The sequence below is a fragment of the Heterocephalus glaber genome, unplaced genomic scaffold (genome assembly GCF_053883595.1).
Source record: "Heterocephalus glaber isolate CG9 unplaced genomic scaffold, H.glaber_assembly_v1.0 deba00001564, whole genome shotgun sequence".
Lineage (NCBI taxonomy): Eukaryota > Metazoa > Chordata > Mammalia > Rodentia > Bathyergidae > Heterocephalus > Heterocephalus glaber.
In genome coordinates, this window is record NW_028258351.1 from 20,065,663 (window position 1) to 20,091,288 (window position 25,626).

General features: G+C 43.7%; 2 protein-coding genes across 20 annotated transcripts in view; one reads left to right on the top strand and one right to left on the bottom strand.

The window, feature by feature from the left end:
- The window catches only part of Ndel1 (nudE neurodevelopment protein 1 like 1), a 52,118-nt gene extending 45,648 nt beyond the window's left edge, over positions 1-6,470 (top strand). For 5 of the 7 annotated variants that reach the window (XM_004857501.4, XM_004857499.3, XM_004857502.3 and 2 more), the window contains one exon: positions 5,229-6,470. In XM_004857501.4, the coding sequence (XP_004857558.1) occupies positions 5,229-5,322 (94 nt within the window). In that variant the 3' untranslated portion in view covers positions 5,323-6,470. Of the gene's footprint in view, positions 1-1,880; positions 1,916-5,228 lie in introns of all 7 variants that reach the window. The other 2 variants (XM_004857503.3, XM_013076857.3) reach the window with 1 other exon arrangement.
- A 5,564-nt stretch (positions 6,471-12,034) lies between these two features.
- Myh10 (myosin heavy chain 10) overlaps positions 12,035-25,626 on the bottom strand; it is a 151,468-nt gene continuing 137,876 nt past the window's right edge. For all 13 annotated transcript variants that reach the window (XM_021238035.2, XM_004857505.4, XM_021238036.2 and 10 more), the window contains 8 exons: positions 25,134-25,295; positions 21,622-21,750; positions 18,909-18,997; positions 18,020-18,143; positions 17,731-17,939; positions 16,084-16,192; positions 14,707-14,879; positions 12,035-13,694 (listed from right to left, as the gene is read on the bottom strand). In XM_021238035.2, the coding sequence (XP_021093694.1) occupies positions 13,550-13,694; positions 14,707-14,879; positions 16,084-16,192; positions 17,731-17,939; positions 18,020-18,143; positions 18,909-18,997; positions 21,622-21,750; positions 25,134-25,295 (1,140 nt within the window). In that variant the 3' untranslated portion in view covers positions 12,035-13,549. The remainder of the gene's footprint in view (positions 13,695-14,706; positions 14,880-16,083; positions 16,193-17,730; positions 17,940-18,019; positions 18,144-18,908; positions 18,998-21,621; positions 21,751-25,133; positions 25,296-25,626) is intronic.

Genomic DNA, 25,626 nt, shown 5'->3' on the forward strand with positions numbered 1-25,626 from the left:
CCAAAATAATATTCTAAAATATCAGCATATAAAACAGAATTCTATTCTAATTTTGAGAGTTCTCCAGATGGCCTAAGTATGAAGTTAATTTTCCTTAGGCTTAGGAGTTTCAGGTAAACTTGAGGAGTGCTCTGTTTCTATACTGTTATAGTGCATGGAATGGATAGATGATTCTACATTAGAGTAGCCCTTTCCTCCAAATTATATGAGGAAAGCTTAGGGGAAGCCTTCAAGAGTGTTGGAAACAGTATCTAATTATTTGTTCCTGCAACTTGTAATTACCTTCAGTAGAGTAGTTACTAGTCTTTCTCTGAAATCACAGTACTTGATGGAGTTTGGGTACTGTATGACATGAGAACAGACATGGGCCAGAACTGGATTGGTTGGACAGGGGCCTTTTGTGGAAAGTGCTTCAGGATGATCACAAGGGAGAGAACACACTGTCTATCCTGGCTTACTGCTGCCGCCTTTAACTTGCAGAGCACCAGGGCAGCATTGCCCAGAGTTGAGCTTGGTCTTGGGGAGATGTGGAGGATTCATGGCAGGGTGAAAACAGGAGTGGGCTTGGGCTCTCTGCCTGGACCCCTACCCCTGAGGAACAGCCTCGTTGCAGTGTAGGCCTTATTTCCTGAACTGAACCTGGAAGGGTACTTCCTGATTGAATAAGTTTCCAGTGATACTTGGTTTTGGCCCAATATTTTATAAATTTTATTTTGTACTGTGGGCATAATGAAATATGCTTTTGTAGACTGGCCCTTGTTTAAGTGTTAACTTATTTGACAAATGGATTGTATATGCCCACTGCAATAGTAGTCTACTGTTGCTTGAGCAATCTTTGTCTAGTTACCATATTCCTGAGGCTAGCTCTATGGATTTGCTGCTTTGCTCTGATTCTGACTTTCTCTGGCGTATTTGGCTTTTCACCTCTCGTCTTTCTTCTCTTGACCTATCCAGTAGATAAAAACCAAGATGGTGTGTACCAGTTGCAAAAGGAAAGGGGAAAAAGCTGACTCCCAGGTCTACCATTAAATCTGGCAGGTGGCATAAAAGAAAACAGTCTTGGCTGAGCATGGTGACCCATGCCTGTAATTCCAGCACTTGGGGGGCTGAGGTGGGAAGATGGCCATGAGTTCAAGGCCAGGCTGGACTACATAGTGAATTCAAGGCCAGCCTGAACTACACAGTGAGACCTTGTCTCAAAAAAAAAAAAAAAAAAAAGAAACCAGTCTTTAAAGAAGTAAAGAAGTGTGGCTTGCCATTTTAGCATGTGAAAAATCTTTCCATTTTAAAAAGCCCTTGGGTCTAGAACTTGCCTGCCCTGCCTCTCCTGAGGAGTCTGTACAGTAGGCTGTTTGTACGACTGGAGACCCCAAAGGTGGATTGTTGGGGGACAAATTTATCAGTGGTTCCTGTGCCTGTGGGGGCACACATTCATCTCACCTTTTCTCCCTTCACAACCTTCAGGTGTAATGAAGCTTTACCACATGAAACCATACCTAAATGGAGAACTTTGCTTTATAGGGAGTATTTTGAGGGCTTCTTGGAACTGAGATTTTTATCTAGCCTGGGATCTCTCTGCCAGTACCTCAAATGCAGGCTGCTGTGCCTGCTTGGCACTGGTTCCTCCCACCTCTGAGCACCCTTTATGTCTTCATCTAAAAGGGTACAGATTTCATGAGTGGTACAGTCACTTGAATTTGTTCCAAACTGTGCATATTTTTTTCTCCTTAGCTGTAGTTTCTTATATTTTACTTGCCCTATTTTTGCAAGCCAGTCTATTTCTTTTGAGCTGTGTGTAGGTGGGCACAGGCTAGTTTTAGGCACGATATGAAAATAGTATTTGTATTACTGTTTAATACTCTTTCCTTTTTTTTTATTAGGCAAGAAAAAGTCATATTTCCCACGTTGTTCCTGGGTAACTGAATTTGTTTGCTGTGCTTTCTTTCCCTCTTTCTTCATCATGGTGTGTGGTGGAAGAAACATTAACAAACTGGTTTTACTAACTGCATGGAGCTGACTCAGCTTTAACCAACTTATAGCCCATGAGTGAGCCTTGACTATATACTGTTATTATTAGTTCAGCAGTGCAGAACAAAAACACTCCAGTGGCTGTGCATGGGGGTATGTACCTGCAATCCCAGCTACTTGGGAGGTTGAGGCGAGAGGTTCACTTGAGCCCAGGAGTTTGAGGTCAACATAGGCAACATACTGAGAACCCATCCCAACAAAACAAACCATCAGTACAGTAATCTTGGGCAGCTGCGATAGCATGCCTGGTGGCACTGACCACGTGGGGCAGGGCACTGTGTTGATGTCAGAGTCCAGGGTGGGGCTATGTGTCATTGTTAGGTCCTAGGATCACATTTGTTTGTCTTAATGGTGATGGAGTTCTTTCTGTCCTCCAGTTACTTATTTTCTCGACTGGGGCCTCCTTTGCCTCTGCACTTGATCTTGTATTCAGAATTAAACTGGAATGGTAGATAGGACGTATGTGTAAGATCTACCTTACATTTCAGAGCTCCTTTTCTGTTTGCGCAGCCTGGGCTGAAGATTGAGCTGGCTGGAGCTGCTGAGTTTCTTTTTACCCACTGAAATAGGGAGATTGGGCTCTAGAGTGTTTCTTCCTGTTCTGAATTAGCTCAGATTGTCTTCATTTTCTCTGTACTGCCTTCTCAGGTATACCAACCTTGTTTCTTTTCCTCCTTTATCTCTGCCGTGTTAGATTTACTGTCCATTCCTGGCTGGCCTTTAAACACATTGACTCTTTTCCCTTTCTTAATACTTCTTTTGCCATTTTACAGCTGACCATAGCACCTTTTCTTAGCTGGAGTCTGTTTATCACTCTTTAACTAGACTTTGAGGTAAAAGTGTGAATTGTACAGGTCTGGAACTTTTTCCATTGATGATTCCCAGGTCTGTCTCTCCATCTTGCCTGTTCCCTCCATTCAGTCTGATGTGGCCCATGAAAACATTTCCCAGCAGCTCTTTCACTGATTCTGGTGTGTATGGAAGTGTTTCTTCTCCTGGGAACCTTTCTTCATTGCACATGTTTGCAGTTATTTGAAGGGGCCTCACAAGACTGAAAATGCTGGGGTCAGCTGCCTTTTCCCTCCGATTTTAACGTTCTACATCCACACAGATAAGTTACTTACCTAGTTCCAGTTCTCCCTTTATATTCTGGGTTGTTTTTCCCATTAGAGCTGATCTGCACTGGGAGCACCAAAGTGGTTACTTGCTGAAGAATGCTCCCCTGACTGACCAGAGGAGGCCAGGATAGATAGTGCCCTGGGCATCTGGAGGCAGGTCCCCCCTGCTTCTCCACTGACAGCTCACAAGGTGAGCTGGAGTTAATGACTGGAGCTCTCTTACTTTGGTTTCCTTAGCTATGTCACAATGGGGATGAACTTGATATTTCTTAAAAGCCCATCAGTCTAGAAAATGCTGGTATCCTGCCCCTAAACCTGTATTTGGTGCCACCCTTGTGGTTGCTTCCTTTGCATGCTCTGGTGGACAAGGTGCCAGAATCTTCTTGGCAACCCAGAGTACTCCTGCTCTCTGTTGGGTTTCTGCAGTACAGCTTGCCCTAATGCAGTGATCTGTGAGGCTGGGAAATAGATTCACATATTGGAAGCTGAGGCCATTTGTCTAGTTCTTCCCGAGGATCCTGGGAGAAGCAGGTATTGGGGACACTGGGACTAGCCAAACAGATGACATATGGGGCTTACTAGGTGAGCACCACAATGGTACATAGGCTATGGTCTTGTGCTTCAGAAGAGGCACAGGCATGTAGCCTTGGGAGAGTGGACAGGGATGATTTAAAGTGTTCAAATGAAGCTCAAAAGTCAGACCTCCCTCAGCCTAGAAAGGGAAAATCCAGGCTGTCCATCACTGAAGTAGAACAGTGTACATCAGAGAGAAAGAACATTTATCAGAGTTTTGCTCTTGGTTTCTGTGTGAGTGCCTTGATTTCAGATTCTGAATATGGTGTGTTTATTTTCTTAAGACAGGAACTCAGTTTCTTCAGAATAGCCAGGGGTTTTCTGTAAGTCTGCATGCTTGTTTTTCTTACCTCTTCAGCCTGACACTATAGGCTCCACTCTTTTTTTGAAAGAACCTCTTTTCATGAATCTGTTATGTTCAGCTCCCTGGCCCCCTGTTCCAGGGTTTTGGGGCATGGTGGACAAGTGTGGTACATGGTGGCCCCTTGTGGTTGGCTCTCTTCCCCCAAGTGGCTACTAGGCCAAATTCTCCTAGGAAGTTTTTCAGGACAGAAAGGCTGAAGTATCCCCAAAGAGGTCCAGGCCCCTTCTTTCTTCCTTCCCTTCATGGCTTGCTGCTTCCTGTGGCTGTGCTGCCATGGGGCTGGGGCTGGGCACTCCACCTAATGCACTCTGGTGCTAGTGCTTGTGTAGGGCTGGGCTGCCTGCATATTAGTCACAGAGGAAAGTCTATTTGGTGTTGCTTGGTAAATAATTTGTAACCAGTTATTTTTCTCTTATTATTTATGTACATTGTAAGATATTTGGAAATAATAAAGTATAAAGTAATAGAAAAATTAACCTAGAGGGAAGAAAAGTAACTATTGTTAAATTATATATACATGTATATACATAACATATGTATATATAGAATTCACACATTTTATATTCATATGTGTATATATCTAAAAATCCTCACATTCTAGATTTAGCTACACAGTGATGTCTATATAAGGGGCTATAGTATAGAATCTAGTATATTATAGATACAGTTTACTTTTTCCTTTCTTTTTATCATTGAACATGTGCAGTTTAGTAGCCTGCTTCTTTTTCAGTACTTCTTAGTATTAAGTACATTCTGAATATTTACCTCATACTGTTAAAAAGTATGTGGAATATAGTTTTAATGGTTATATAATGTTTTGTTGTACAATTATTTATTTACCTGGATCCCTATTGTCAGGCATTTAGACCTGCTCTGTAGGAAAAAAAAATCAGGACCACAATGGTCAGTTTGATGAAGTTGCCAAGAAAGGGCACATGGTCTCAGTACTTGAGGATTGTAAATTCTCCATTCTCTGACCAACTGATACTTTCTGGGCAGCCTCTCACCTGTAGGCTGTCAGGGCCTTACTGTGAGCCAGGAAGAGGACTATAGAAAGCAAATGGATTTTTTGTTGTGTGTAGTGATTTTAAATGATAATCTCTTTTTCTTTCCCTCCCTTCTTCTCTGCTCTGGTCACCCCACAGGGCAGTAAACGGCTTTGACCCAGCTCCTCCTCCTCCTGGTCTGGGGTCCTCACGTCCGTCATCAGCACCGGGTATGCTGCCTCTCAGTGTGTGAGTGCCCGGCCTCCGGGTGGAGGCTCCTGCCCTCCTCCAACAACCCAGGACACCCACACCTCACCCTTCGGTGCCTGGGCCCAGCCCTGTGTCCCTCTTCCTGCCTCCCCATGGCTGGCAGAGGGCAGGCTGCATGCAGTGGTGGCTGCTGGGCCTTGCCCAGCTCCAGGACTCTGCGCGATCTCAATACTGGCTATTTTCTCTTCTCGCCGTAGTGCCGTTGGTTTCACATGATTGCACTTTTGTGGGTCACAAGGTGATACATATGTGTATTACTGGGTCACTGGATGCAGAAGTACCCGTTCATCATACCTGCCTCATAGCCCCCACTCTGCTGTGCTGATAGGATTTAGTTGTGTTTAGGACATTGCAGATCTCTAAAAGTTCTTAACCCAAATCAGGTTAATGTGTGCCCTCCTCCTGAGCTCCCACCTAAGCATCTTCAGTGCTCATAATCATGTGTCCCCAGTTCCACCCTTATAGTTTGGGCCTGTTTCTGGCAAAGAGTCAGGAAGGTCACTGAATTCCGGAACATCGTCTGCACCTTCTCATTTTACATAAGCAGTCACCATTCCATATACTTGCCTCCCAAAGCAGCGAAATGCCTGTCTGAGCCATGGGTGGCAGGAGCCTCCAGGGCCTGGGCACTCCTAAGGCTAAGCCTCTGTGTTGCCTCCTCTTCCACGTGCCTCAGACTCAGGGGAGGTAGGTGGCAACCTCCTCTCCAGCTTTCTGGTCCTTCAGTTGAGTGATATTTTCAGATTTTTGTTTTCACATCTGAGGGTCCATTCAGTTGTGTAGGGAAGAATTGGGTGGCCTAATTCTGGGGGCTGGTGATGCCAGTTCCTAGGGGCAGACTGACCAAAAGTGGTTGTCCCTGTGCATCCTTTGATTACTCTCATGCTGCATTTACTGTTTACATTTGTTTCATTGTACATAGGTTTGTAAACATTATTGCCTAAGATATTTGTATATAACTTGGGCTTTGTAGCTTTTATTTATTCAGAATTCATATGGCATGTTAATGACTTATGATGGTGTCCTACTCTGGGCAGCTGTATAGGATCATCATGTGGTTAAAAAAAATACTTCCTCTCCTCCCCCAAAAATCTTTTAATGTGGAAACAATAAATTTCACAGAAAAAAGGATTGAAGTTGGTTTATTGGGTTCCTGCCATCCAGTGAGAGAGGAGCTAGAGCATAGAAAGCCAAATTCCAGTGATTCTTCTGTTTTGACATGGGACGTGCAGTTGGACAGCAACCGTGGAATGGGACAAAGAAGGTTCAAGGGGCGTCAGGAGGTGTCTTATACATTGAGGAGGCTTGTTTATGCCAATTCTTGGTGCAGGTTTCCAGTTCTGTGTGACTTCCAGGGGGCATCCTGGGAATGGCCCAGGCTCCATGTGAAAATTTGGGTTAAGGACCAGGACTTTGGGGGAAGGAATTTGGCAGATCATGGAATAAGTGGGATAGATGTGGAAGCTGGTCCTTCAGCTGTGCTGCATTGACAGGATTGTGTGACAAATGTTGTAGTTCCGAGATTAGAGGTCACTTGGATCTGGGTTTCTCATATTTCCACAGGTTGATGCTAGCAAGTGAGAGAAGGTGCCAGATGTTTGATAGCAAGCCACAAAGAAACACTGAGGAATGTAATGTGTAAACTGTGGGTCTGTATGACGGCATCAGATTCTGAACACTGATTGTTTATAGCAGCGTAAACAAATAGCATGCTTTCATATAGTTTTGAAACTATAGAGGAATGAAAATTGAGTCAAATTTTTGAGTGAATAAGAAACAGGATACACTTTTGAGCATTTCTGTCTATTAACATATGGGTAGGACTATTATATTCATTGTTCCTGGAGATTTTTGTCCTAAGAAGCCTCATTGAGAGACATTGTAATGGTGTGTGTGCTGTGCCCAGCCATGCTGGCAGAGTGGTGGAAAAGAAAACTTTTTTTTTGGTACCGGGGATTGAACTTGGGTCCTTGTTCTTGTGCAGCAGGTGGCGAAACCACTGAGCTAAATCCCCGGCCCAAAAAGAAAACTCTTAAGGCTTTTATTGATGTGCTACTTACTACTTACTGTTTGCCTCTCTAGCTAAAAGTTGTCTTTGAGTGGGGTATCTTCATAGGGGTGTCTGTTGCCTGGTTGTCACTGAGACCTCAGGAATGAGCCCTGAGCTGGGGTCCACTTGGTGATCTTCCCGCCTCTAAGTGGCCAATCTTCCTGGTGGTAAAGCCTAGCCTCTTGCCGCCATACATTTTCATTTCACCCACCGGTCCCATCCCTTGCTCCCAAAATGTCTTCTTCAATCGGAGTAGGAGCCAGTATTCTACTTCTTTTTAGCCCAGTGTGGCCAGAAAACTACACCCACCATCTCAGTGGCCAGAAGCCTAAGCTGGGCCCTTGAGTTGCAGTGAGGTGGGCATGTGAGAACTGTGTAGGATTGGTCTGAGCACAGGATAGCTGGTTTTCCCTCAGTTGGCAGAAGGGACTGTGTGCCCAAGGCTGGACATGGCTGAGCTCACACAGCTGGCTCACAGCAAAGACAGGAGTGGAAGTGGGCCCAGTGCCTATCTGCTGTGCCTTTCTAACCCTGAGGTGACACTGGCTGCACTCCCAGTCTGCCCGGTCTCTTAGGAGATGAGTGGGTTTTGAAGGGTTGGAAATGATGAGCTGTGGGGCCAGCACAGCTTTGCAGCAGGAGGAATCCAGTAGCACCACCCCTCTTCTCCACATCTTGCTCTTGATGGGCCATGTCCACTCTACTCTTACAAGCCATCCTAGAGGTAATGTTAGCACCTCCTGAGAGTTGAGGTGGAAACTGGCAATGCTGGGAAATTTGGGAGGGGAGACCTACGGTGCAGCCACAGCTTGAGAGGGCACTCTGTAGCCAACTTACATTTTTCCCCCCACCAAAACTGAGAGCAACCAGCCTGGGTGCAGGAGGAAACAAGCAGACAGTTGATTTCTCTGCTTGCCTAGAAGTTGCTAAGATCAGCCTTTTTACTTTCCAGCTTTTATACTGGGTGAATTATTTTTCTCTATTTTCCCCCAAAGGTTAAAACAAATCTAAAATATAAGCTTGGTCTTTAATATAAATGTTACTTCTTTCTTAAAAACAAGTGCAGGGAGAGGAGTGGTCATCTTTGTAAATAATTTTCCTATGACTTATCTGCAAAGTGGTCCCATGAGTATTAAAAATAAAACATAGGGGAATATAATAGCTCTTTAAATTTTAAAGAAAAACAATGGAGTAAATATGAATGTAACAGACTTCCTTTATAAGATAGTATATTTGAAGAGGCAAATCTGAAAACAAATCAGTGCCTGTATGGGGGACGAATTGGGGTTTGTGCTGTGATTTTATGATTTGGGGTCTGACTGTGCATCTGCATCCACAGTTGTATTTCCTATCAGCTCTGTAGGAAGCCTTTCCCAAGGGAAAGGTAAAGCATACTGAGCACAAGTTTGTCACTTGTGAGGTGTTTTCTAATGAGGTGTCAGGTGCCATCTGCACTAACATACAGCTCATAGATTCTGTGTGGACTATGACTGTGGTGAAGGCCTGGCAGGAGGGTGATGGGTTACCTTGTGCAGGGCTAGTGGCCAGGACATAGGTTTTCTGGAACACGCTCAAGTAAACTATTGAACGAGTGATGGCTTGGTGAGGATCTGGGCCCTGCTGCTCTCTGTAGTAGAGGATGGAGCTAAGATACACTTGTTTTGGTTCAAAAAGGTGATTAACTAGAAAAAAAATCAGCATTAATCCCACTGGCACTTAGAATCCCACACTTTTATGACACTGTTTTTACTGTTATTCTCTTCTTCAATCAAACTGACAGTATGATAAGGTGTGAAAACTCCTACTTCTTGGATAATACTCCATGGGAGTAAGGACAAATAAAATAAATTTCTATAGCAGTGATAACATTGGCTGATGCTAGGGAAAGGTGAGAATGACTTAGTGTGGAATACTGCAGAGACTCACGAGTATGCAGCCATGCTAATATACAAGACTGGAAATGTCCAGTGGGGAGAGGACACAAACTGGAAGTCTTAAAATCAAAAATGAAAGGGAAAGGATGCAGATGGCTTACTATCTGTGGTTGTAGTTCCCCAGTTATTTAAAAAAACTGGCTTAAGTAGTAACACATTTTCCTTCATCAACAAGTTGGACTGAAGTCGTGCTAAGAAGTTCCAAGATCTTTGATCAGCAGCATAAGGCAGTGGCTCTCTGACCTGCCCAGTGACTAGCTGTCACTGCTGGGGAAATACTTAAGAGATTCTCAGGTTTCCTTAGCCCCAGCCTCCTGAGCAGAGAGCTGTTTCCTAGAATCCCAGATACCAGCAGTTAGAACGCACATGTTTATTTTGTCAACAATTAAGAAAAATGAGCTAATTAAAAGTATGAAAATGCTTATCGTTAGACTTTTTATAAAGAGCTTTTAGACTGCTTTAGGCAGATTTTCATCCTATCACATTCATATACAAAAAGAACAAGCAAGAGAGATTCCTGAAACTTCACATTTTGAGTCCAATGTTTTGAACCACCTTGTGACCCAGAGCTGTCATCATCCATGTTCCTGAGCAGTGCTGTTGTCTGTGCCATGTTGAGTGTTGGTGACACTGTGGCATTCCCAAAAAGCATATTCTACTATTGGCTCCAGAATTTTTTCTAAGGTACTGACTCTGACTCCCACTCTACAAGTTTTGATGCTGTGCTTAATTTTACCAGGAGCGAGGCAATGACCTCATCTCAGCTGCCACCTACTGACACCGATTGTGATACATGAGGTTTGGGGCATTTTATCTGTGTAATACTGGTTTTTTTTTGGTACCGGGGATCAAACTCAGGTCCTTGCGCTTGCGCAGCAGGTGGTGGAACTGCTGAGCTAAGTACCTGGCCCCAGTGATGTACTCTTTTTGATTGTTTCGTGTACATTTCAGACAGGGATTAAGACACTTCACATGATGTGCTGGATTCCCACATGACAGGTAGCTACCAAAGGAATGGACTACAAGGCCTGGTCCTCACAGCTGACACAGGATAGCATTTTATTAAACATTCAAGGTTTGGGAAAGCGCTTGGTGCATATTGTCCCAGAAAGGTGGTGAGGGAAGAGGACTTTTGTGTCTCTCCCAGTGATGAGGCAGCCTATAAATAGTCTCCCTTCAGGTCTCAGCCAGACTAGGGGAAGAGGAGCCATCATCTCCCTTTCCAGAGTCCAACCTGTTCTGGCTGTTATCTTCTGAGAGGTGAGGGCAGGGCAGGAAGGGTTGGTTCCTAGAGCTCTTTTCTTCTCTAGTCTTGACAGAGACATGCCTTGGCAACACTGGCTTCAAGGGGCAGAGATAAGGGTTAGGGTCAGTTACACCCAGAGCCATAGAGTGTGCTGGCCAGTACAGCACCTTGGCTTTATGGCCCATTTCATCTTAGCTGAGGTTTGTGGGTACTGGGGAGACTGGTGACAGAAGAAACTATAGTGTGTTCTAGAATCTTTCAAATGCGTTTTGGAAGTGAAACCTCAGGCTAATAGGCTAGAAATAGGTGTTAGCCCCATTGAACCAGTGTTTTAAAAAAAAGTCTTAGGATGTGGCAAGGGCAGGGAGTTCACAAAACATCTTTGAGGTAAAACCCCAACACTTCATCTAAACCTCCTGCCTGGGGGTTCTACACTTGTGGAGGGAAATTGGCCAGCTTCTTTGGCTTTTTGGCACACTCAAAGACAGCCTGCCATAAAACTGTCTTCCTTGAGCTCTAAATGCCCTGTGGGGTTTTATAAACTACCTTTTCTAAGGTCTGACGTGGTGGTTTGTTTAGTGAAGAAAGGTTCTTTTATGTTATTGTCTTTGTGTAGTCAGGAACTGGAATCAGTAAGCTGAGTATTTAGGGTACTAGATGTGGATACTGGTCAAGCTAGCCATTAGGAAAGAATTCTGAGACTGGCCTTTAAGTCCATAAACTCCTGGATATAGGGATAAAGTAGCTGAAACACCAGAACTTCAGTTCATCTTTTTTCTATGGTTGTGACATAGCAAAGAGCACTTTTGTCCATTTCTCACATCCTTGCCACTGCCAAGAAGCCTAGACATGCACCTCTTCCCAGGTGTGTCTAGGCTTACCCCAGGACCAGCCTAGCCTAAGAATGTTGTGGAGTAAGAAGTCAGCACTCTGATCTCATGCTCTCCTGGGGTTTCTCTCCAACCCCAGCTGGACTACAGTGGTGAAACTGTCCTTGGGGAGCCACTGAATCCTCCCCAAAGTGTTTTCAAAACACATCCTATTTGAAAATGCAGCTTGAAACTTCTTGGACCTCTTAAAAATCCAATGATGTGCTTCACTGGCTGATGAACAAACCCTCCTAGATCGCTCCCTTGGCAGTTGGGTCTTCAGCACTATTTGCCTTCAGGTGTCCTTTCCCTCCCCGAGTGTCCACACACTAGGAATCCACAGGTGAGAACAGGACTTTGAGCCACATTTGCCTGGAGAATTAGTCTGCTATTTAACAAGTTTCTGGGAGAATCCAGTGGGCCTGGTATCATCATTCGAGTCTGTGGAGCTAACCCCCCTCCGGTCAGGTCACAGATGGGAAACAGAACAGAAGGTGAGAAAACGAATTTCATGTTCACATGATTATTCTTGTTTATTGAGGTCTGTTTATTCTCAACGGGTGCTTTTTCCTCCAAGTAAACAGAGCAGGCGTAAATATCTATAATGAATAAATTTATTGTCTTACAAAAATCATTGTCTAGAAATATGGGAATACAAGAAAAGATATTTGCAGTCAGGTGTCTGGTGGTCAACAGCCAGTACAATTCATACAGAGAGAAATCAGAGATTCCAAACCCACGTGACAAATTCTTCCTAACAGATGTTAAAGCTTTTAACCCAAAAGGTTTGTGTTTTCAAGCACATTGCAGAGGATCAGGGATTTATCATTAACACTGATTTGTTGTCACTGAATGTTTATGATACCACTTTGACTGAAGAGGTACATAATATGAAGCATAGTCAAAACTTAATACATTAAATTGTTATAGAGGCAAATGATATATTTAACATTGTCTTAGTACTGTAGTGTCTAAGGCACTTTCTGTAATGTCAGTTTGCTCAACTATCAACCAAAAACAGAATGCTAAACTGTCCAAAGGGAAGGGAAAAGGAAAAATGAAAAAAGGATTCACACCCACTGGCATGTCAACATTCAGGCAGATGGTATCTGTTCTTGAGGTCCTCTAAACCTCGCTGATAAACTTGGAACAAGCCTCAGACACAAAACCCTCAGACACAAAACCAACATTCCCATTTTGGGCTCAAAGCAGTGGCTGAATTTGTAAGGTCAGCTTGAGGGCCTGGCTGGCGAGGAAGGGCCTTCTGCTAGCTCCTGTGGGGCCACACGGCTGCGTGCTTCTGGATGAGGAGGGCATTGGCCAAACCAGACACTTGAGGAGACCATCTGGAAGTCACTATGATGGCTGCCACCTGTGGCCTCAGCTGCATCATGGCCACTACCCTCTCTATGCACAAACCAGCCCTGGCCAGAGACGGTTCACATGAGTAGATGCGGGGACACCACCAACTCGAGGGGCGGAGCTACCTCGTGGGAGATAGGCATGGTAACACTAAATGGATGTGGCTTCTCCCATTCCAACCCACCCCTCCTAATCTTTCCAAAGCCCCTTTCACAGTTTGCTCACTGAAATAGTGATCATTATTTGAAGGATATGAGAGAAACAAGTGCAGTTTAGGTTCCACAATGTTCTAAGAGACAGGATGTAGCTGAGGAGTCAGGGCCACATGAACACAGAACTAAGTTACCTGTCTGTACAACAGCATGCAGAGCGACTGAGCAACGACCACGGGGCTGCCCGCACGACCCAGCGACTGGCAACGAAGGGACTGGAGTTTGTTTTAAAAAGGGTTCTCCTCTTAACATGTATTATAAAATGGTCTCTTGATGAATATATGGAAAATAGATGCAATGATGAAACAATCTGTTTAATATGTGTCTTGTGTATGTATATATATAAAAAGGGGAGCAATTGTACCTAATTGAAGCAGGATACAGTCTGTGTAGGCTGAGAGCCTGAAGACACAGTTGATCTTTCCAGAAGGAATCCTGAAGCTTGCCGATTCCAAAATCTGTAGGAGGCACCAGGCAGGCTGGCGGTGGATGAGTTCCTGTGTGTCCCACTGTACCGCTGCCTCTGGCTTCCTGTGACTATTCAGACTGGGGTGGCTGTGTCTCGTTGACATCGCTGGTCTTACTTTCTGTGTCATCATCTGACAGCTCCAGGGAAGCCCCCTCAATGTGCAGCTGGCGCCGGCTAGACCGGCTCGAAGAAAAGCTGATAGGGCCACCCCGCCTAGGAGAGCAGAAAGCAGACGGGAGTGAGTAAAGGCTCAAGCAGTCACAGCAGTCAGGTTTAACCTCAAATGAGTTTTCCATTTCTGCCCCATCCTAGGGTCTTGCATTGGCAGGTGTAACTGGGAAAGGCTTTGTGCTTTTCCTCCCCACCCAGTGTCATCCTGGTCAACACAACACAGAGCAGGAGCCTCAGAGACCTGGGGATGGCCTAATTCACCTTAAGCTTGTCTGTGATAGAAATGGTAGCGAAGATGGATTAAGACAAAGCTCTACCTGGTAACCATCCTTTTCCTAGAAAAGGGCCAGAAAACACCAATTTTACTCAGACTTTGTAGACCATATATGGTCTCTGTCACACAGACTTTAATTTTGTGGTTTTAAAAAAGCCCTTTAAAAATGTAAAAAGCCATTTGGGCCTGGTGGCACATCCCTGTAATCCCAGTACTTGGGAGGCTGAGGCAAGAGGACTGCTGAGAGTTTGAGGCCAGCCTGAACTACATAGTGAGAACCTATTTCACCCCTCCACTCCACCCAAAGCCATTCTTAGCCTGTTGCCTCTGCCTTAGCCTCACCAGGTTACAGATTGGGCATGCCACTGGCTAGCGGCTGACCCACCTGGTTAGCCTGTTTATCTGGGAGGAACAGTTTTGCTTAGTGCTTTCACAATCTGCCCTCACTGGTGGGAGCATAGGAACAGTCTCAGGGCTGATGGTGCCAGTTCCTGTGAGGAGCTGGTACCCTGCTTTTGAATGGAGTCTGGGACCTCTCCTCACACAAGGGTGGATGGACACTTGACCCCTGGGTCTCCAGCCTTGTGTGCTGTACTGGTCTGGTGCACTGTGAATGGCAAAGAACATGAATGGCCTGTCCCTTTTTGCTCCCTACACACTTATCAAGGTCAGCAGCCTTGAGCCTGAGGCAGAATGGCCATCTCTAGGTGAGCTTCTGCAGACCAGCTTGCCCTGAGCCTGCCACGTGCCTTTTGCCCACTCTGTCCTCACCCGGCTCACCTCAGTCGGTTCTTCAGTGTGCTGACCTCACGGCTCAGGCCCTCGTTGGCCTCGGTAGCATCATCCAGTTCCCGCTGGAGCTTTCGCCGAGATGCATTTGCGCGTGTGGCTTCCTCTTCGGCCTCCTCCAGCTGGCGTTTCAGTTGCTTCATCCTGGCGTTGGCCTTCTCTATCTTGGGGTCACAAGAACCAAGACCACAGAATGGTGAATCTAGTACCAGCCTCTGCACCTGAGTGTGTCAGCACAGTCTGCACAGCACCCTTGTGAGGCACGCGAGCACACTTACATTTGTGTGCATGTCTATGGCTTTTTAGTTTGCCTACCACTCTCAGCAAAGCCAGTATCTACAGAAGAAACTAAGCTAATAAAACTTAAACCTAAAACCCTTTACTCATGAGTTTTCTCATGAATAAATGACCTAGTTTTATCTTTATATGAGAATCAATATGGATTATGAAAGAGAATTACTATTCCTGCAAATGCACAAGCATCAACAATGTGGATAATCAACTGCAGGATATGTTTTACAACTCTTGTGTAGTATTCAGAGTATAGAGCCACTGTGGGAGCCATGAGCTCCAAGAGCCTCCCCATCAGATCCTTCACTCCTGAACATACAGGTAACAGCCAGTGCTCTGTGGATCCTGTTCACACCTGTCCAGAACTGCTTTAGTGTTGCTAGGCCCCGAGGGTGGGGGCGGGGAAGAAAGCCTAGAGGGCCTGACTGGAATAGGAGACCCCAAAGGTCATGAGTCCTCAGCTGTTTACTTTCCTGCCCAGTGTGTACAGCAGCAAGACTCACAGAGCAGGAGTGAGCTGGAGCGAGGGCACAGCACTCAGGCCGAAGTGCGTGCAAACTTGGCCTGCAGCCAGGGCCCCTGCTGCAGGAAATAAGGGCCATTCAGGTACTACATGTTATATATTTCCCTTCACCCTCTATTCACTGTCTCCTGCATCTATCTCTATCCAGCCAGGATTTCATGACTCTTTATATCTAGCAACTATTCTGGGTACCAGGGTGATAACAGACTGGGAGAAATCTCTGCACTCATGAAATGTCCATTCTAGTGGGAGAAACATGGTATCTTTAAAATTCAGTCCAGGCCTCACACCAAAGCCTGACTCTTGCCTCCCTTCTCCATGTATAATGTACTAAGTGCCCCTCACTTTACCACCTCTCTATCCCAAGCACCCACAAATGCCTGGTGGGAAGGTGGGAAAGTGGGAACGTGGAGTAGCACATGTTAGTTTGGGACATTAGTTTTAAAAGTTAAAAATAGCATTTTAAAAATTATGCCAGTTTGTATAGCCTGCTCATTGTCCATCAGGCCCCCTGCTAAAGCATTTCCAAGGTTTGCTCTGCTTTTTTCACATACTTGCTCTTTATACTGATCAGCATGTCGACGCTCATCTTCAACCTGCATGAAGATTTCTTTCAGCTTCTTTTCAGTGCGACGAACCAGTTTGTTGGCAGCTGCTCGTTCCCTGTGAAAATAACAGCAGTTTTGAAATTCCTGAAACTACATTTTGAGTGGGGAAAATATTTTTTAAAGTCCTTTTGCTTTGGAAGAAGACACATGTTGGAGTATCTTCCTGGACCACTCTTCCCAAATAAGATTATTAACATGGCTTTCAAACTTCTTCTTTTTGGTCAGAATAGGAATTGTCTTTAATGTATTTCTCCACTGATGACAAGTAGAAGCATGTTATTCTTGCTTATTAAAGGTATTACTCATTTTGCTATGTTATACATAAACCACCTGTCAGTTACACTGAATGTAAACTTTTAAAAGACAAAAACCAGAGCTGGGTGTGGTGGCACATGTCTGTAATCTCAGCACTCTGGAGTAGGAGGTAGGAGGATCATTGCAAGTTTGAGGCCAGTCTGGGATATGTCGTGAGTTTAAGGCCAGCCTGAACTGCATAGCAAGGTCCTGTCTCAAGAAAGAGACAAAAACCTTGGTTAGTCTGATCATCAGAATTCCTAACCTGGAGGACACAAAAAAAGAAAAAAGCCCCACTTTATTAAGTGATGATTTCAATTTAGAATTTACTACTATGGATGCTAGGAGCTTTCGCAACTAAAACTGAAAAACAACAAAACATCACAAACCCCATCTATAGTCATTGGTTAGAAGTAAAAAAAACACCCCATTTTAACTTGGGTTATTGTCCTAAAAGAAGAGGTAACTTATTTGGAGGACTCCATGGAAAACAGAAATGCTCCTTAAATGCTATGCAAAAATGTACCACACTGGGGTCAGATGAAAGGGCAAGGTATACTAATTACAACTAAAAACAAAACCTGAATTGTTTTTTTTCAATCCACAGGAGAGGGGAGTGGGAAGTACTGGGGTGCTGGGTTGAACACATTCTGCCCTCTGAGTAGAGCTGGGCCAGACTGCTGGGCTCCAAGCTTCCCAACAAGAAGGTGAACTGGAAGGTTGGGTCTACCCCTGGTTGACTGATTTTTAACCGCTCTGTAAAGGCCTGCTAAAAGCTGTACCTTGCAGTTTCTCACAATTTCCACCATAGTTTAATGTAGCAAAATGGAAAACTGTTAAATGATCCCTTTCTATGGGGGAAGAAAAGCTTTTATTTTTGTCACATTCCATTTCTTCTCTTCCAGCAAACTGCAGCATTTCGCAGGATGCTTCCTACTTGGGGAATTGATTCTGAATTGAGATTTAAACTTAGGGTACCTAGGAAATCACGGGGCCCAGTATGACTGGCCCTCAAGCTGAGTCCAGGAGGAGCTTCTAGACAAAGCGCTATCTTCCCAGCTCCTCACAGAGTCCATCTGTCCTTCTAACCTCTGAGCAGTGTCAGCACATGTTTTTTGGCTCAAAGCACCTTACAGCTCCCATTCTGGTCATATATGTTCTTGTCATCTCCTGCTCTGCACTGGGGAGCTCTCTGAGGGCAAGGACCCTATCTACCATCTCTGATGCAGACTGGCCTAGAGGCCCCCAATCTGTAGTAGATATGCAGTAGTTTTGGTTGATAGCAGAAAAACCTCTTACTTGGCTTCCTGCTCAAGCTGCTCTTCCAGTTGCCCAATTTTGGCTTCCAGGGCTGAGATGGTTGCCTTGAACTTGGACTTGACAGCACCTTCCAGCTCTTGCAGCTTGGCTTTCAGTTCCTTGTTCTGTCGCTCCAGTTGCTGACGTGCATTGTCACTCTTTTGGGCTGCACTGCGCTCAGCTGCCAACTCTGTGTTCAGTGTGTCCACCTGGAAGAGGAGAGATGGGTTTGGTTACTTGTGCAAAGAGGAAGCACAGATTCCCAGGGGTCGGGCTGCCACACGGCCACCTGTAGAGTGGTCTTTCGGAAGCGATCATTGAGCAGCTCCATGTTGCTCTGCTCTTCTTCCAGCTCCTCCTCCAGCTGTGCGATCCGGGCCTCTAGACGCCGCTTCTCATCCAGCAGTGCGGACCTGGCCAGGGCAGGGGGGAGGTGACAGCTCAACAGCAGTGCAACACACACCAGGAAACTCAGGGAGGACTCCTTCACCACCTTGCTGCTAGGGACCTGATGGTTCTTCCCCTGTACCCAGCCTCAATCCATTGACAAGTCCCACTGCCCTAGTTTCTGCTGGCCACATCTGCTTCCCTTTTCTGGCCCCATCATCTCTGGCCTGGATTATTGTGGCAGCCTTCCAGTCATCTCCCTGCTGCTGCCTCTGCTTCTGTCCATCTGCTCTCCACAGATCACAGCGAGGGCCAGCCAACTTTTAAAATACAAATTAAGATCCTTCCTGGAAGATCTCCATTAAATGGAGATATAAACTCAATTGGAAAAAAAGTTAATGATTTTAATGAAAAAAGGAATCCAGAAAAAGATCTAAGGAACCTGCTTGCCGAACCTAATGAACTTGAAAGTAGGGACTTGGGAATGTCAGGTCAGTGCAGCCTATAGACATAAATCACAATGTGTACAAGGCTATTAGCACCGACACAGGGTGTGGTGACCAGTGGCTGGGGCTGTCTGGCCTCAGCACCTCATGCTCATCTTTCCAGACTCTGAGCAGATAAGCAAGCCCATTCCTGATTCCTAGACACCGGGTGACTGTCCAGCAGGAGCCCAGCCTTTGAAGCAGTGGATGCCCAGGACCAGAGAACAACAGGCTTTGGAGAAGAAGGTCTTGGCACTACTACTTTTTAGACGCCTGTCCCTTCCCATCTTCTGTCAGGAGACTCACTTGCCAGAAGCGCTGTTGGCGATCTCATCAGCCAGCTCATCTCTCTCCTGCTCAGCATGTCGGCGGGCGCGCTCAGATGAGGCTAGTTCCTGAACGAGTTGAGACAGAGTTAAGCTTTGCCCATTACTGTTTTGTCACATATAAAACTGACAATACCTGGGTTTGTGGTGACCTTGCTCCAATCACTTTTTTATGTGTACCTCAATCTGCAGTTTAGATGTGAGAAATGAAGCTGGCAAGCTTGCTGAAGAAAGCCAGCCAGGTGACGTGTGTTGTCAGTATCCTTAAGAATCCCATGAAGAGTCCTAGTCTATATGAGGGCTTTGTTGTTACATCCAGCAGAAGAGGTAGCTCTCCTTGAAAGATGATGTTCCTCAATAGAAATTGAGCACAAACTTTACCCTGAACCCTAAAGGAGTATTGAGCTACTCCAATTTATGGTCTTGAAATATCTTCTACATAAGGTTCAGAGATTAAATGCACTAGAAAGATCAATGAATGTCAAGGCAGTGTGGCAGCAAAGATCACAGTTCCTGAGGGAAGGTGTGTGGAGTGTGGCCTAGAGGCTGTGTTTGGAGAGCTAGCCTGGGCATCCTTAGGAGATGATTTGGCATGAGGGAAGCAATGGTGTGTTTCTCACCCCAATGGGGTAAAGACAGATCATAGCCTTAGAATTTTTATGGATGAAGAAACTAAGGCTCACATAGATGAAGTGACCGGTTCAAAGTCCCATGGCTGGTCAGCAGCAAAAGCCAGAGTTCTAACGCCCTGTCCAGGGCTCTTTCTACCAGCTGCCCTCTTCAAAAGCCAGTGTACATCTTGGCAGTGTCTGAGGGGCAGGGCTGCACAGGAGCCCATCTGTTTGCTCTGGCATGTGCACCTAGTGCCCAGGAGGTGGATCCTCCAGAAGTGCCACATTCTAGCTCACAGAGTGCTACTGTATGGGCAGGATGGGGTCAGCAGGGGAAAGTGCAGCTGTGCAGGATGTAATGGCAGCTTGCAGAATGTTTTGGGGCTGAATTGAGGGCTGCAGATCATAGCTCTGCCATCTGGTCTCTGATATTTAGTCCTCTTGAGCCCTAGAGACTCTCTGGGGTCCTGCCCACTGGCTGAGTGTGCTTTAGGAAGGTTAAGTGGCCCATGGAGAATGGAAAGGACCTGGGGGTCTGCAAACCAGATGGACAGAAGTATTTGAGGAAAGGAAGAGAATCAGAAGGGGAGGGCTGGGCTGGCTTGCTAGCTCAGTGTCTTCTTAACACGGTGTTATCCCTGCCTGAACATATGGAGTAAACACTGCTAGGTTTCAGAAATAACCAAGAGTGCTAGATGCAGGGAGTGCCACTTGGATACTCTGGTCATGGCCCAGAACTGTCTGGGAAACAAGCATTTGATATCACTGGTCTCCACGATGGATGCATAGAGCTTAAACATTCCACTCATTTATACTACACATTTTTTTAAGCACTCATGAATATTTATAAAAACTAGCCATGTTCTAGGCCCTACAACTACTCTCAACATTCTCTGAAAAACTAGCCACATTCTAGGCCCTACAACTACTCTCAACATTCACTGACCACGCTATGATAAAACTAGAAATCAGCTTTTAAAAATGCATACACGTGGAAATTAAAATCACACTTTTAAATTATTCATGGATAAAGAATAAGCCATACTAGAAATTAGACAATTAAATGACAGTGAAATCACTTCATATCAGAATTTGTGGGATGAAGTGAAAAGTTAGAGGGGAAAATTAAGATTCTTTTGACACTCATTAGACAAGAGAAAAGCTTGAAAATTGATGTGTCCAAGAAGACAAAAAATGAGGGGCTAGGTAGGGTATATCTCAGTGGTAGTGTGTGTACTTAGCTTGTATAAGGCCCTGGGTTTAATTCCTAGTATACATACACACAAGTACGCACACAATCAGAAAAATAAAATACAAAAGAAATGGAGAGAGGAGAGGATCAGTGTTCACTGATCTGGTTTTCAGTTCATTTTTCATTTCTAATTCCTAGAAAGCTCCTTTTCTTTCTTACCAGCTCAGTTTTTGCCTTTGGTACTATTTTATCCAGCAATGCTATGTGTATGTATTTGGAAATTAACTGATATTAATATTTTAACTTAAGTTATCTTTCTAGTTCTGAATAGCTTTGGATCCTCCACTTATACACAAATGTCTATATTCAAGTGTCTTACACAGATACTGGTCCATACTATATGCAACACTTCATCAGTCCCTCCCCATAAGAACTTAGAAAAATATGAGTAAGACAGTAGTTGTTTGATTATAAGATTGTTCATCCAGGAATTCAATGAAGCATACCTCTCTCTCTCCTTGAAGCTCACATGAATAGTGCCTCTATGTAAAACAAGGCACTCCTGTATCACCAGGGTTAGAGTTACTTGATCCTAGTTTGGCTCACCAACACTAAACAAGTAAGTATCACTTCCTTTTTTCAGAGCAATGAAGGTTAGAACGTGGCTTAAAGGTCATCTTTTTTGCCTTTAGTCAAGCAGAGAAATATACACGAGTAGTGTAACCATTTTCTGTTTGCCAAATTGAAGCAATAAGATAGTCATTACAAATGGATAATGAAATTAGAGTAGGCTACAAAGATATTCAATATATGTACTGTACATATGACTGATCTTAGAGAAATTTCAAGGGTAAATATTTGCCAAACAAATGGGTGAATAATAAACAAACCTCTTGCAATTGAAGGATCTCTGCTTCCAGACTCTTCAGTTTCTTTTCACTTTCTTTGGATTGAGCAAAAATCTCATCTCGGGACGCACGAGCTTCTTCTAATTCACGTTGGTAATCCTTCATCTGAGCCTAAGAGTAAATAAGAAGGTATGGGGGCAGTTTTCATTCTTAGTTTTAAATACATATTTTTTCCAGATTATAATACACATTGATTATAAATATAAAGATACATATGAAATGATAAAGCTACTACAACAAAGAATGTAGAGTAATATCCCTTATGAATATAGGTATAAACATCTTTAAGAAAAAGGGTAGAATACTGAATCTGGCAACACATACAAAGGAATACATACCATGATCAAGGGGAAGAATACAAGGTTTAACAATCAAAATATTTATATATGATCTCAATAAGTGCAAAAGAAGCATTTGACAAAATTTAACACCTTTGGATTATAAAGATAATCAGCTATGAAGAAAACTTTCTCAATTCTCATAAAGGGCATCAGTGAAAAACTAACAGTGTATTTACTGATCAAAGACTGAATGCTTGCCCCTTAAAAGATTAGCAACAAGATAAAGGTGTATGATCTTGCCACTTAATATTGTAACAGAAATAATAACCAGGATCATCAGATTAGAAAGGAAGAAGAAAAACTTGCTTAATTTGCTGGTATGATCTTGCATATGGAAAATCTTAAGGGGTCTACTAAAAAAGTTAGAATAAATAAGTTCATGAAGGTTTCAGGATACAAGATCAATGTACAACAAGCAATTGTATTCCTATACACCAATTATGAACATTCAAAATTAATAAATTATATTCATAATGGCATCAACTCTTAAAATCTAGGTGTGCCTGTTTTTGTTATTTTTGGTAGAAATTTGACAAGCTATTCTTTAAATATACTGTATACTGAATTGTAAGAACACAATCAGAATAGCCAAAGCAATCTTGAGAAAGAATAGTAAAATTGGATAAATTGTATTTTCCAATTTCAAAACTTACAACAAAGATAATCAGGTCTGTGGGCTAATGGTATAAGGATAAATATACATTTTCTTTTTGTTTTATTTTTTTTGGTATTGGGGATAGGATAAATATACATATTAATGGCATAGAACTGAGTCCAGAAATAAAAACATTAAGTCTGTAAGGATGTCAAAACAATTCAGTGGAGGACAAAATACTCTTCAAGGAATGGTGTTAGGGTATTGGATATCCATATCCAAAAGAATGAAGTTCTAATAAAAAAAATTAAGTTTTATCTATACCTCAAGCCATACAATAAAAATGAACTTAAAGTATATCAAAAACCTCAAAGGACGAGCTAAAAGTATAAACATTTTAGGAGAAAACAAAGGAGTCTTCCTGATCTTGAATTAGCCACTCTTACACATGGTAACAAAAGAAAATTTTAAACTTCTGTGCTACAAACAATAACACCCATTAGGGGACAAAGAATCTAAGATGGAAAGAAGTATTTGGAAATCATTTATCTGATAAAGAACTTACATCCATAGTGTATACAGAAGTGTGTCAACTGAAAATTTAAAAAAGACAACTCAACTGAAAAGATAGGCAGAGGGATTGAAAGACATTTTTTCCCTCAAAGTTAATGACTGATAAACACATAAAAAAAATGCTCAGCATTGTTACTCACTAGGGAAATGCGCCATCAAAACACAATGAGATATCACTTCACACTGACTGAAATGGCTTTAATCAAAAGCTGGACAATAACAAGTATGGACAAGGATGTAGAGAAATTGGAACCCTCACACATAGCTGGTGGGAATGTAAAATGGTACAGTCACTGTAGAAAACAGTTTGGCAGTTTCTCAAAGTTAAACAGAGTAACCTAGTTCTCCTAGGTATGTACTAAAGAAAACCAAAAGCACATATTCACACAAATATACAGGATTGTTCCTATAAGCATTATTCATAATAGCCAAAAAATTAAAAACAATTCAGAGTAGAAATAATATGGTGGTGTGTGAATATATCTATCCATACAATACAATATTATTCAGTAATAAAGCAACAAACTATTCATGCTAAACATAAATTATGAAAGCATGATGTTAAGTGAAAGGAGCGGGTCACAAAAGGCCATATATTGTATGACCAGTCACATTATATAAAAATTCCAACACAGGCAACTCTATAGAGGTGGAAAATAGAGTAGATTAGCAATGGATGTGGCAAAGACAGGAGAAATGGGAGGTGACAGTTGATGGGTAGAAGGTTTCTACTCATTAACTGTGTGAGAGCTGTTTTCCATAACCCAGAATAAGCAAAACAAAACTGAATACATTTTAGATAGGTTAATTGTATGGTATATGAATTACATCACAATTAGTAGCTGTTAAGTAAGTGCATATAATTTATATTCTTTGTAATTAAGTAGCTTAATATTTTAATTAGCTAGTCAGAAGTCTTTGTACTTAGGTTTCAAAAAAAAAGTATAAAGAAGCAAGTAAGTTACTCGTAAACCTATTATCAGAGATGACTTTTCTTCCTAAGCTTTCTTCTAGGTCTGTCTACACCTGTGTGTGTCTAGCTGCAGGCTTGTGAGCCCCCCACGTCTGCTGGATTAGTTAAGACCTGCTGTCCCTCCACACATACTCTGTCACTCAAATGGCCAGCAGCAGCCCAGGTACCTCTAGGATGTTTCTATCTTTGCTGTCAACACTACAGCTAAGATACATGTATGTAAAAATTTCTCCTTTATATTTTGTTAAAGTCTCAACATGTGGAATCATAAAGGAAGGGAAATTTTCTAGTTTTTGTCACAACCCTCCCTGCCACTATGCTGTGCCTCTTGGTGATCCCATTGGCACAGGAAAGGGCCCATCACATGCCTGCCCATACAGTGAATTACTGTAGAGATCACCTTTTGTCTTCATGTCAGTGAAACTGGCATGTCATCCTGGTAGCAAAAGTGATGGTTACAACAGACTGAAAATTAATGCTCATGGCACCGAAAAAACAAAGCATACAACCTTCCTTTCAGGGTGACTTAGCTGGGTAGTGTTTTGTTAAGCATCACCAGAAGCTGTCTGGGGCCACAGGTGTCGTGTCCCAGCAGTTCCCAGCAATAATGTGACACTTGGTGACTCCATACCCAGCTCTGTCTAAAAAGCAATTCCTGTAGACACAGCAGATCTACATGAGCTTTTTTTTTTTTTTTTTGGTACTGGGGATCGAACTTGGGACCTTGTGCTTGTGAAGTAGGGAGCGGAACCACTGAGCTAAATCCCTGGCTACAATGTGCTCTTTATGGCCAGCTGCCCTAAAGCACAGCCCAGGGGACAGCTGCACTATGCCCTTCAGAGTGGCAGTAGCTCAGCACCAAGCTCCATGATAAAGTGACAGGCTAGGTGCTGCAGTGTCTCTCTCCCTAGCTTGCCAGATTGTCCCTGTGTAAAAGCTACGTGGGTCACACTGTGCTTGATCTCAGTAGGGCCACTGACCCCATCCAAAGACTGATGATGGCTGTGTGTACCTGAAGTTTGCGAAGCTGCTTGATTACTTCGTCCCGAGCTTTGTTCGCAACTTCTATCTGAGCTTCCAGGTCCTTCAGGTCTATCTCCATCTTCTTCTTTGCAGCCACAGCAAGGGCCCGTTGTTTCCGCTCGTCCTCCAGCTCTGCCTCAAGCTCCCGAACCTAAGGAAGTACGGAGTTAAGCTGGTTGTAGCCTGTTGTCATGTAAGGCTCTGGTTCCATGGGGAAATGGAGCCTTCTGTTGCTCCATAGTGGGGGTCTCCGTTAGTCAGTAGTCCCTGTTATTAACAGAAAGACTCAGCAGCTGAATCTAGTTCAAAGGGTTTTTTTTTTGTAACTAGGGATTGAACTCAGGACCTTGAGATTGCCAAGGCAGATGCTGTGCCACTAAGCTACATGCCCAGGCTCAAAGGATTTTTAAACGATACTTGGTACACACCATTCCCACTGATTGCTAGAAAGGGACATAAGACAGAGGCTCTGACCTCAAGCT